Genomic DNA, 13,594 nt, shown 5'->3' with positions numbered 1-13,594 from the left:
TTGGTAAACCGTAGAAACGAAGCATAAACAACTTCAGATAATCTAATAAACCGTAGCCTGAAGCAACTGAAATCAACGAAACAACTCTAATAAACCATAAGAGGTTATCAACTAATTCTTGTTCTATTCTGTTCTGTCATGTATAGATACCAAACGTACCAAAAAGATATAGGAGGGTCCCAAAAGAAAACATCCAAAGATAGAGTTAGAAAGTGTAAATATCCATAACCTCAGGGGTCAGTTTTGGACAATCATCTTGATCTATAATTCGTATAACCTACTGTTCATCTTCGATCTATAAACTTTGGAAGTCTAGACGAAATTACAGAAAACTGATCAAAGTGTTTCGATTCTTTAGATGGGTTTGAAGGTTCGAGCAGTAAACTGATGTCATTGTTTTGGAGTGTCATCCGTCAACTAGCAGAGAGTGAAGCCATGGTAATCAATCATTTATCCCCTCTCTCATTTGTTCTTCCATGAAATTAGTTATACTCGAAACCCCTAATTCGATTAACTATGTGCAATTTATTGATCGACGTGTTTGATTTGAACCAAGTCTCGTGATTTTGAGTCTTAAGGCTATTCGTGCTAAAGATCAATTATGTGTTTCATCTGTAATAGGGTTTGTATGAGGTTAACAGTTGGAAATGGGGTTTCTTTTGTTTTCTTGGACTAGTTAAAATTGGTACTTTACAAGAATTTTTAGCAATATGGGTTTGAAGGTTAGTTATTACTACTCTACAAAGAACTTTTAGCAGTGAGATTTGTGCATTGCTAGGGATTTTGTGAGTTTCAAGTACTGAAAGGGCCTAGCCCTGTAAATGTGTTTAGACTTGTGTATATTGGTGAGGTTTTATACTGTTTACAGTATTTATTTTTATCCTCGGTAGAACCATGCTGGCCCACTGCAAGCATTCGTGGATTTGAATTCAGAATCTCTGGTTTGTACTAAAATACTTGGATAATTCCACTGTGGTATATATGAGATTTAACTTGGTTGCTTTCCAATGAGACTTAACCACTTAGCCGGTGTGAATAGGTCCAGAAGAGTGCAAAATTGTATTTACTGTTGTTTCGTTCAATGGATAAACGGTCTGAAATCATATTTATATAGACTCGATATAGTTTAGCAGTAAAATTTGAGCTACTCAGTACGTCTTATGTTCTTTCATACGTGGTGGTTGGTCTAGAATATTGATTTGGGCACACATGGTTACATCATTTTTTCATCCCAAAGGGGTATTTTAGACAGATAATTGATGACCCAACTATTTTATTAAACTATATGGGTTAAACGACGAAATCCTTATAGGAAGAAGATGGTTTATTTAAGATTGAGAGAGTCGTGCAGTAAAATTATTGGAGGTCTAAAGCACGAGATGCTAAGGAAGAAAGGTAATAAAATCTTCATGTAGAGAGCCACGTTCTATGTCAGTTTCTTATAGCATATACTATAGGGTTAATGCAACTGTTAAATAAGTTATATAAGTTAAATGGTGCACAAAGTGCCAAGGGTTGGGTTGGGAGGTAGTCTTTGTGTACAACCTTCCCTTGTGGTTGCCATAGAGGTTTGTTTTCATGACTCGAACTCCATTTTTGCTGTGCAACCTTTCCTTGTAGACTTGTAGTTGCCAACGAAATTGTTTCTGTCACTAAAACCCCTGACCTCTTGGGCACAGAAGAATAATTGGACATCTTGTCCATAACTTGACCCTTTTCTATATAGTTAAATATATTTACCAGTTTTTCTTACACAAGTCAATTTATTCTTGTCAATCCTGAATTTTAGAGCTATTCATTTGACACTCAAATATCAACCTTGGATTTTGGACTGCTAGTTTGGTCTCCTCAAGTGGTTGGGAATTGCTTAGAATATCCTAGAGGTCCTAAGTTTGACTCCTGCACTTGTGTATCACTATCAATTACAATGTGTCATTAGTGGAGAAAAAAGATATACACCCTTGGGTGTGGTTTTTCAAGTCTTCCAAGAGAGAAGAAAGTCGAATTGGATGTTTTTTTTTTTTCTTGTGATGGATGTAGCATTTGACAGTATTGTTATCATCAATTTATCATATGTAGGCTACGTCAAAGAAGGTAATAACAAGGGACGAGTGGGAGAAAAAGCTTAATGATGTTAAAATTCGAAAAGAAGACATGAACAAGTTGGTTATGAACTTTCTTGTCACTGAGGGATATGTTGATGCAGCAGAGAAGTTCCGAACAGAATCTGGCACAGAACGTATCCTTTTCATCTCTTCGATGAGTTGTTTGTAGTTTGTTTGTAATGTTAATGCAATGATTCAAATTATTTCTCTTCGTTTATATGAATTTCCTTATAGATAAATAGCAGATATAGACCTTGCAACTATTACAGATCGTATGGCTGTCAAGAAAGCAGTACAGTCGGGGAATGTTGAAGACGCAATTGAAAAAGTTAATGATTTGAATCCTGAGGTTAGTTGCTTCTTCTTCTTTGTGAATACTATTAATAATATTACTACCTCTATTCTTATAAAATGCAACTACTATTACTTTGGGATGCTTTTATTTGCATTGTTTCTTATTAAGCAATATTAAGCTGAAATAATTTGTTTTCCCAATGTCATTTAATATCCTTGTTCTCTATCCTAATTCTCGAGAAAATGCAGAAAGATCAGAAAAAAAAAAAAGGAAAAATTAATTCAATAGGAAGCCCATTTGTGTAGTTTTTACTAGCAAATTTGATGCCTCCAAAATTCTCCTTTTGTCATCATTGATGGCATATATATATCCGATTATTTTCATTCTGATTTTAATGAGCACAATGCTTATAGAACTTTGGCCATGTTTCATTATGTCGCTATGTAGCTAGGGTGATTACAGAAAATTGCAACTTAGTATGAACTGATCGAAGCTTCGTTTAGTCCATTGCCGGATGTTCCTGTAGTGTGGGTCACATTTATATGATGTGAAACTATATGGAGATGGAACCCACAAAGTAGAGGAAGATGGTTTAGCCAATGGGGCCTATTTTTTCTTCATCTTTATTTGTTATGGGTGCTTTTGTTTGATAAAAGGTGTTGACTGTGACGAATATCTCTATGCAGATTCTAGATACAAATCCCCAGCTATTTTTCCATCTGCAGCAGCAAAGGTTGATAGAATTGATTCGGAATGGAAAGATCGAAGAGGCTCTGGAATTCGCCCAGGAGGAGCTCGCTCCTAGGGGAGAGGAAAATGTAATTTCTGACCCTCTTATACTTTTTATCAAACCATATAAACCCCGTAGATCCCACTCGAAGGTACAGGCTGGGGTGGGATATATACTGACATGTCCTCTGGCCCAAAAGGGTTCAGTGGCTATTTCCCTAAGGGTGCACTTGGTACCCAGACAAGATAGGACAATACAAAACAGTTGTTCAGTGTTGGATAAGACAGAACTGGACGTATTATAACAGATAAAATGACTAATTTACCACTAACGAGTTGTTTATATTTTATATATTTTGATTACTTTATGTAATCTATTAAATTATAATAAAACAAATATTTTAATAGCAAAATATATCATTATAAAGTTTTCGTTAAGACAATTAGAATGACACCAAAATAGAAAGTTTATGTTGTTTCCAATTCTTATTTTATACCTTTTCTATATTATTTTTATTATTATTAATAATTGAATAAATTACAAATAAATTAATCAAAATATAGAAACCGTACAAAAATAATATTTTAAGGACAATAAAGTGAAAGTTTAAAGAGCATAAAATATATTAAATAAAATTTAAAGAGTGAATAAAATGTAAAGAGGGAGACATATTTGATGTTTTAGAAGAGAATTAGGTTTTATTTTGAGGTTGTATTGGTAAAATATAGGTGTATTCCACCTTGTTCCATAGGGTGGAGGTGGTACGCGCCTGTTCCACCCGGTTCCCCTCTATTCCACATAAAAGTCCTGCCAAACGTGGAATAGTGATCCCTATTTTGTCATGTCCAGTGTACCAAACGCACCCTAAAGACCCTGTCTTGTGCTTTTTATCGCCAACTTTTTTTATGATGATAACATTCTTTTATTTTTTTTTATCAAAATCACAATAATTTTGTCCCATGAAAATTGAAATATTTTCATTATCATAATTTTTTTTGATAATATTGATTTATAATTCATGGGATGCCCTTCGGCCTTACCTTCTCATTCTTGAAGGGTATTTCAATAGGGCAAGATGCATCAAGGTTTGGTTTAGTTCCTATTTAGTTTAACAATTTATTTCCCTCGGCAAGACGCATCAAAGTTTGGTTTAGTTCTTATTTAGTTTAAGAATTTATTTTTCTCAATTGATGTAACAAAGTTTCAAAATATTCTATTTTATACCCATTTTAAACGGTAACCTGATGATCTTGTAACATTTGATGGCACGGATACTCATTTACAAAAGTTATATGATAGGGTTTATGGTGAAGTGGACTACAAATTTGAGATCCACGTCATCAAATCTTACAAGGTTAACAGGTTACAGGTCAAAATGGGTAAAAGATGGAAAATTCAAAACTTTACTACATTAAATAGAAAAGTTTGAAAATTTGTTACACTTATCGAGAAAAAAACATTATTTATTACTGTTCCCGAACCATGTGTCGAATCAAGCATTGCAATTTTCTTGGAATGAAGGAATCCTATTAAATCATCATAAATTCAGTGACACCTTAAAAGGCTTAGGGGCCGTTTACCAAACGCTTACCCAGTAAGCGTTTACCGGTAAATTTCAACACCGTCACTTGCTTACTGGGTTAAATTTTAGTCAATGAAAAAGGCATCGTATGCAATAATTTACCCGGTAAGATCTAACCATAGTAAGAGTCGTTGCATTCACTTACTGGGCAAGACTCTCGGTTCCTTGCCTCACTCTTACCAGGTAAGATTTTTGGTCCTTGTCATATGCATCCGGTAAGGTAATGTGACTTGGTAAGTGCTTACCTGGGTAAACGTTTGGTAAACGTCTCCTTACACTGGTATCATTCCTTCATATCTCCATCATGTGGATCCCATCTTCATTTTTCCTCGTATTGAGACCTGCAATCACATTTTTTACCACACTATATAAATGTGACTCACAAAATAAAGGGTTGGGTTCCGGTGAGAATGAAAGTTATGGTGAGAAGGGTAATAAGGGATCTCCACCCTTGGATCAATCCTAATTGAAGAGAACCACTAGATCAACACCAATGAGATACACCGGATCTAAAGTGCAATTCGTGGGTTGTTTTGAGTTTAAAAGTGATCAAGGGTCCAAATCCCTTCTTATGCTTCTCACCGATCACCTTAACTCCTATTCTCACACGATCCTTCGTCCAAAATAAAAATGTTAAATGGTCATAAATAAATAGCACTTTGTACCACTTTTCCTAAAGATATGCTCCCACAATTGCAGCAAAGCTTTCTAGAGGAGTTGGAGAGAACGGTTGCGCTTCTGGCTTTTGAAGATGTGAAAAATAGCCCCGTTGGAGATCTTTTAGACATATCGCAACGTCTAAAAACGGCAAGTGAGGTCAATGCAGCAATCCTTACAAGTCAAAGCCATGAAAAAGGTTGGTTCATATCAATTATCCATGAATATCTTGTGAATGAATTGAGTTTTTTCGGTTGATATCATAGTTCACTTTGCGTTTTTTGGCTCATTTGGTCTGGAATTCTTTTCCTTGTGTCCTTGCTTAAGTTGCTAGAAACTAGGGATTAGCATTCGAAGTTCAAAACCCCATTTGGTCATCATCAATTTTTTAGAAAAGGGTAAAATGCATCAAAATGCGATGAAGTTTTGCTTTAGTTCTGAACTTCTTATTTTGTATAGCAAATAAATTTTTTTTGCTCAATCAATGTAACAAAGTTCCAAAATTTCCTATTTTAATGTAATAAAGTTTCAAAATTTTCTATTTTTACTCATTTTGACGGGTAATCTGCTGAACTTTTAACATCTGATGACATGGATGTCAAGTTTATCGTCCACTTGACCCTAACCCTTTCATAAATAGTCTGGTAAAATTTTCTCATAAATGGTATCCACATCATCATTACAGAATCATCAAGTTTATGGTGAAAAGGGTCACAGGTTAGGAAATTTAGAAATTTTTTTGCATCAATTGAGAGAAAAGTTCTTTGTTACATTAATTAGGAACTAAACAAAACTTTGTTGCATTTTGTCGTTTAGAAAAATTAGGTTATTTTCACCTGAAGGTCACCATGACTGATATATGAACGAAGGCCCATGAGAGACACTAAGGAACTGATTGATTAGTTTTTCCATTAAGTCTTGTATGGATAAAGATGACTGTGGATTAATATGTCTGTATAGATTAAGAGTGTTTGTTTCGGAGGGTTTTTTCACATGTGGAAAAAAACGTGTTCTTTATTTAAGAGGGACGGGTTTGGAGAAAACTTGACTTTCTGCATAAAGCTCCCTCTAGAAGCTTACGGGATAAGCCACTTTCCATATCATTAAGCTGCGAGTCCCATTAAGCTCATTAGGCTGTTAACAAACGGACCCAATTCCTATCTTGTGATATGAAGCATAGGATCTCTTGAATATAAAAAGGTCATTCCCAACTATTGGCAGGTAAACAACAATTAAATCTCTCTTGCATGTGTGTTTGGTGGTCAGAAACTGTGAATGTTATAGAAACCCAATTAGGAATGGGTCTCTTAAATCGGTTTCCTTCTCTTGTAAAAGATAAGAGACCATCTGGCCTTTTAGGGTGCGCTCAATACGCAGGACAGTACATGACATAACAGAAAAAACCTGTTATCACATGTTTGGTTAAACATTAGACCAGGATACGACTGAATGGGACAAAAATGCATTTTGTTATCCCACCAAAATAGGTGTAATAGATTTCACGGATTGGACAAGATTGGTAAATTACTAAACTACCCATGTTAAATTGAAACCCTAAAATCTTACACAATTCTTTCACCCGCCTACCTCACTCTCGCCCGTCCAGTCCTGTCTATGAACCAAACTCATCCTGAAGGTCAACCATCAAAGTCATGTTAGATTTAGGACCACACCATGATTATTTTTGAATCTAAACCGCACCAGTTTGTTAAAATCGTGCTAACCTAGATGCTGGTTTCGCTTTATATGAAGGTTTGGGTTAGTTTTGATTTGACATTGACGTATATAACGTTTGATTCACAGACCCGAAGCTCCCAAGTTTATTAAGAATGCTTTTGTGGGCTCAAAATCAGCTGGACGAAAAGGCAGCTTATCCACGCATCACCGATCTTTTCACAGCCACTCTCGAAGACCCGTTTGTTTGACCGAACACGATGTGCGAATTAAGGAGTCAAAAAGGTCATGTGAAAATAGGGTTAGGGTTTGAATTTGAAAATGTTTTCATGATGTGTTGGACATCGTGTTAGTTGTAAACAAAAATATTGGGAGGTATTCACTTTCTGGGTTCTCTTGTTAAATAAAAGAGGAGTTTCAGAATGTTGATGAATCTTGTTTCTGTAATTAACTTTTGAGTAAACTGTGTTTTACGTCCCTGTGCTTTTGAAATTACGGTTTCAGTCCCTGTGGTCTACAATTTGTTTTTTTTTTCCGTCTTTATAGCTTATAATTCATTGTTGTTTTCATCCCTCACACTCGATGGTTAGCCTCGTGGTTGAAAACAACAATGAATTACAAACCACAGGGACAAAATTGTAATTTCAATGGTTAGTCTAACAACAATGAATTGCAAACCACATGGACAAAATTGTAATTTCAATGGTCAGCCTTGTGGTTGAAAACAACACTGAATTGCAAACCACATGGACAACTGCAATTTTAATGGCTAATCTCATGGTTGAAAACAACAATGAATTGCAAACCACAGGGATAAAATCGTAATTTGAAAAGCTTAGGGATGTAAGTCATAATTTTAACAAACTATAAGTGCGAAAATCAAGAGTTTATTTTTTTTTATTAACCTGGATATCCAACCCGTTATGAAAGCCGACTAATCCCAGGACAACCACCTATTTTGTTATTAACCCGGAGTCACCGCATTTGAACCTTTTGTGGCCACAAGGGGATTTTTATTAACAATTGGATTTAAACCTAAGACCTCCAGGTATTTTTACCTTTGGAGCCAAAAGTGTAAAACGAGAATTTCTTTTATGTGTTTGCATATCTATAATATCGTGTTTGTGACCAGACCGTTGACTTGATCATATTTTCTTGGATCAGTCTGTGCCCATCTTTGTTTTCAAAATATAGTGTTTGTTTTATATTTTCAGTTGTATTTCTAGAAAAGATTTATCGATTAAAAGGTGGCTTTGCATTTGAAATTGACTCTCTATGAAATGAATTATATGTTTTTCTAATTATTTTTATATAATATGATTCATATTTATATTTGTATAAGAAACAATTAGAAAATCAAGAATTATAAAATGACTAAAACACCCCTCATTTTGATTAAATTTAACAGAAAAAAGTTAACTATCGTAAGACGAAGGAACGGAAATCCATTGGAAATTTATAAACGTGAGGGACGAAAAATAAAAAACTAAAGTTTAAGGACAAGAACCGTTAGAATAGACAAACATTAGGGGCGAGAACCTAACTTTAGACATTATTTGGCAAACACAAGCTACGTTATTGAAATGTTAGTTGAATTTGAGCTTTAGGAGCTTTTTATCACATTTTTTTATTATAATTCTAATTAATGTTAATTATTATTTATTACTAATATTAATTATTTAGAATGTTATTAATCATATCAGTTATTTTTGTAATTTTTAATTATCATTCAACATAAATTATCAGAAAACAAATATAACAATTATAAAACGTATACATAAAAATCATTGTAATATTTATTTTGTTTCATATATAATAAAATTGTACTAACGGATCTAAATACCATAATTAATTTAGTTATTAATTATATTTTTTGAAAAATCATTAATCAATTGGGAAATGTGAGGTTGACCAATTTTATTTTTATTCATATTAGCTGTAATGGTTATTTAAAATCTTAAGTTGATGTATTTAAGTTTTGTTTTAATACATACATATATATACATATATTTAGAGAAGTGATCAAATACAAACCGACCCAATTTGTACAAACCTTATAAACTAATCACAACCAATCATATAAATCTATTTGTTTTCCTTCTTTTAATTTACTAGAAGAGTACTCGCACAATACAGCGAGACACATCTCGATTTAAATGTTCTATTTTATTTTGTCTTTGTCGATGTTATAATACGATTTTATGTGTTTTTAAGAAAGCAATAATGATTTTATTTTTGAATAAAATATAAATTTGAAAAAAAAAACATATCAATGTTAATATCAAATCAACTATTTAAAAGTTCTCATTTTTTAATTTTAAGTTTAATAATGAAATAATTTATTTTTGGTTTAATAATATAATATTTTATAAAGATAATAATTAAGTATTCTGTTAGAACTCAATGATTATTCTAATTATATTTTAAATTTTTTATATTTAAAATGAGATGTTTATTCTGTATTTGACTATGTTTATCTGTAGTTAGTTACACGAATGTAGATACGAAGCTTTAATAAGTTATACTTACGCACAATCTACTTGTAATCTTGAATTTTAAGTAACATGCATTAATAAACAGTACTTTATGCATAAAAATGATTTTTAAGAATTTTGTCAAATATTTTATAATATAGTATGAATAAAGGTATATGTTCATTTGAATTTATAATAGTTTTGTTTGATAATTATTTAATGTTAATAATTAAATATTATTTTTTTCAATTTTTTGAATTAAGAGGATCACGCAAATGGGACCAAAATAGTAATTGGTCGCTTTAAACGTGCGGACACCTAAAAAGAAACCACTTTCTTCTAAAAGTTGACAGAAAACCACCCTACACTTTAATGACAAGTACAAATTCAGGCTCTCACTTTTAAAGTTGTTTCAAAAGTGCCCAAGATTCAATGACATGTACTATCATGCCCTCTCTTTTATGTTGGCATCCGTGTTGGCATGCATTAATTGTGTCTAGTTAGTACCGGATCTTATGTTCTGGTTGCAATACCCGTATTGTTGTTAACAGTATCACCATTTTGTTATGAATTATTACTGATTGTATCTTGGAAACATGTTTTAAGGATATTTAATACTGAACTGAATAATATGTGAATAGTTTCACCTAGGAAAACACATGCTTGGGACTGGGAGAGATAAATCATGTGTTCGAAAGGCATGTGGGTGGTTTCTTGAGTTAATTAAACCCCGGAGTTTCGCCTGATAAGCCTTATTTAGGAAAAGGTTTTGCTGATAAACAAACACTGACAATATTGGGTTAAATTTGGATTATGTCGTTTATAGGCACTGTTGATGATTGACATCAACTGATAATACAAGATCAGCTGTTTGGATTATGTTCTTAAACAAGATGTTTAACATTTGTTGATAGATAATATGAAGGATGTCTACCGGTGAACAAGTTTGAAGGACCTGATGCTGGCAAGTTTAGCTACTCAATCTTAAATCAACTGTGATGTGCTGAACAGTTGCAGTAACAGCTGAATTGAGCTCGACGAAGAAGACTGGGCAACAAACAACTTGATGAAGGAAGTAACAAATTTTGAAAGAACGACCTCTTTAGGATAATGCCAATTTGTCTAGTTGCAGGATCCTCTGATATAACACACTTTGAAAACATTGTCCCCCTCCCCCCACGTAATTGTGTTATTACTGTATTATTTACCCTCACGACCAACACTGACTCGTTATGCAAGTATGTCAACCTTAGAGTATCTCCAACAGATTCTTTAAAATAGAGAAAAAAATAAATTTTGAACAATTTTTTACTCCAACAGGTTCCTTAAAACTTTCTTTAAAATGGAGAAAACATAAGAGACAGTAGAAAAATCTCCAAATATGAAGAACTGTCAAAAAAATAAGTACTATGAGAGAGAAACAATTTTTTATTAACACTGAGGTTAAATGTTTATGAGAGAGTATTAATATTTTGTTACATGTATACAATAAGTTAATAATATAATCAAACCAAGGGACTAAAAGTGTGAAGTAGAAAACATGAAGGGCAAAACTGTAAATAACTATAAGTTTGGGAGCACGGATTGCAAAGAACTAAAATTTCCTTCTTTATCCATACAAAAACCTAAATCCTCTTTCCATTAAACCGAGTTGACCCGGGTCGGGTTGTTGACTAAAACCCACATTAAAAAATCTAAAAAAACTAACTAAAAAAACGCATAAAAAGGGTCCGAATAGCATTAAAGATCCGACCAGAACAAAGTAACCCAAATAGTACTTGAAGAATGCAACTCTAGGTGTTACTCTAGAAAGATCCGACCCAAACAACATAGACCCATGTAGAATGTGGACCTTGTCGATTTGGTGGGGGTAGTTTGGTAATTTTGGGATGCTCCACTACATGATGATGATGATGATGATGATGATGATGTTGATGATGATCATGATGATGGGTACCATCATCAAAGTTGAGAGCATAGCTTGAAGGATCATATTGGTAGTTGAAATGTCTCTTTTGCCCTCCATAAAAAGCAACAAGAAATGTTTGGTTTTTGACTGCTTTTTTCATGGCTGCCCTCATTCTCCAAAACAAGCTCCTGCATTGCTTCTTTGAGCAAGTGTTCCGCCATACCAATTTCTCAATAAACCCCATTTTCTTGGATGAATCACCAAAAATTATGCTTTTGATGAATTTTGATCACTACCCACTTCAAGAAATCAAAAGAGAAGATAGTTTGGTAAGATACCCACTTCAAGAAACTTCAAATTGAGCACATAGAGAGAGTGAGATTAGTGTGTGTGTGTGTGTGTGAGAGAGAGAGTGTGTGTGTGTGTGTGTTTTTGCTAGAATACCCACTTCAAGAAACTTCAAATTGAGCACATAGAGAGTGAAATTAGTGTGTGAGAGAGAGAGATGGTGTGTTTGCTAGAATACCCACTACAAGAAACTTCAAATTAAGCAGACACACAGAGAGTGTGTGTGTGTGTGTGTGTGTGTTTGCTAGAATACCCACTCCAAGAAACTAGAAATCTAGAGAGAGAATGAAGTTTGCTAGAATACCCACTTCAGGAAACTTCAAGTTTAGCAGAAAACAGAGAATGAGAGAGAGATTAATGTACTAAAAATACCTATTTCAAGAATCTTGAAATTGATAAAGAGAGAAGGGTGGAGCAAAAGGATAATGGTATGCTTGAATACAAGTCAAAGAACTTGACAGAAAAACTAACAAAAAGTTGGGAGAGATAAGAGCCCAAGAACACCCATTTCAAGAATCTTTTAAAGGTTGAATAAAAGAGATTCAAGATTCCATAATTCCCCACTCCAACTTAAGCTTAAATACCCACTTCAAGAACCCAAAGAGCTCACCAGAAAAATCAAAGAAAAAAGTGGAGAAATTAGAGCCCAAGAACACCCATTTCAAGAATCTTTTAAAGGTTGCATAAAGTGATTCAAGATTCTATGTTTCCCACTTCAAATTTATGCTTGAATACCCCACCCACCCACTTCAAGAACAAGAACCCAAAGAAATAGTGGAGAAATTTAGGGTTCAAAAACACCCATTTAAAGAAATCTTGAAGTGTTGCATGAAGTGATTTCAAGATTCCAAGTTGATGAGTTTTGGAGTCATGGGAAGACAAGAGAGGGTTAATGTAAGATCTTTTGAAGAGGGTGTGGATTGGATTCGAGTACAATCATCATATAAAAGCAACAAGGGAAAAGTACAAAAGTATTTTATATTATTTTTATATTCAAAAAGTGTTTTTATAGAGGAAGCTATCTCACTTTCATCCACATTGTGTTTTACATCCTTCCTCTCAAAGCTATATAAATTTTGGGTTTTGATGTATCCAAAATCAAGTTAAATCGTGTATTGAAAATATAATATATAAATCTTGATTTTAAAATGTATGACGAGTAAATTAGTAGGTAGAAGTGTATCTTAGACATGGGAATGGTTTTAATCCATCGAAGAACCTGGTCCATCCGTCCTGATCGGGAACGAGGATTCCCTATTAAATCGGGGATGGAGACGGAAATGGAGATCCTTGTTTGTCTCAAACCGGGGATAAGGACAGAGATGGGTATCATACTCCCCGTCCCGCTTCGTACCCGTTATTTATATTACTTAATAAACTTTATATATATATATATATATATATATATATTACTTATTTCAACTAAGGCAATAATTTATAATTTTATATTTCCGAACTAGGTTTATAATCTAATATTGTTATTTTTTGGATATTAATATGTATTATTTTAGATGTCAAGTTAAAATACAATTACTCGATAAGTTTTGTATATTACTCGATATGGTTTTATATTATTCAATATCTTTTGGTACACATGACTTTAAGCTAGCTGATGAACAAATAATGTTTGACAAAAAATAGTTAATGAATATGTAAAAAGACCAAAAATGACATTTTGAAAAATTAGTTAATTACAATATTATATATATATATATAATTGAAATAAATATTTAGAGGGGTGATTGGGATTGATTATAGAAATAACTTATTGACTTATTTCGGTGTGGCACCGGTAATAAGCACTTTTGAGTGTTTGGATA

The 13,594-nt window shown here is 33.4% G+C and overlaps 1 protein-coding gene across 2 annotated transcripts; it reads left to right on the top strand.

Moving 5' to 3' along the window:
* The first annotated feature begins 295 nt into the window (after positions 1–295).
* On the top strand, positions 296–7,466 carry LOC112526893 (protein GID8 homolog). Of its 2 annotated transcripts, none has more exons than XM_025137327.1 (6): positions 296–438; positions 2,080–2,239; positions 2,348–2,454; positions 3,087–3,218; positions 5,412–5,568; positions 7,173–7,466. In XM_025137327.1, exons 1-6 carry the CDS (start codon positions 388–390, stop codon positions 7,292–7,294), a joined length of 729 nt encoding a protein of 242 aa, XP_024993095.1. In that variant the 5' UTR covers positions 296–387; the 3' UTR covers positions 7,295–7,466. The 2 variants fall into 2 exon arrangements, with proteins under 2 accessions (XP_024993095.1, XP_024993096.1); XM_025137328.1 differs by having other exon boundaries at positions 316–438; positions 2,351–2,454.
* Positions 7,467–13,594: the final 6,128 nt, after the last annotated feature.

The sequence above is a fragment of the Cynara cardunculus genome (assembly GCF_001531365.2).
Source record: "Cynara cardunculus var. scolymus isolate 2C chromosome LG 14, CcrdV1, whole genome shotgun sequence".
Taxonomy (NCBI): domain Eukaryota; kingdom Viridiplantae; phylum Streptophyta; class Magnoliopsida; order Asterales; family Asteraceae; genus Cynara; species Cynara cardunculus.
Note: the sequence above shows the minus strand (reverse complement) of the source record. Positions and strands in the feature narration are given on the sequence as shown.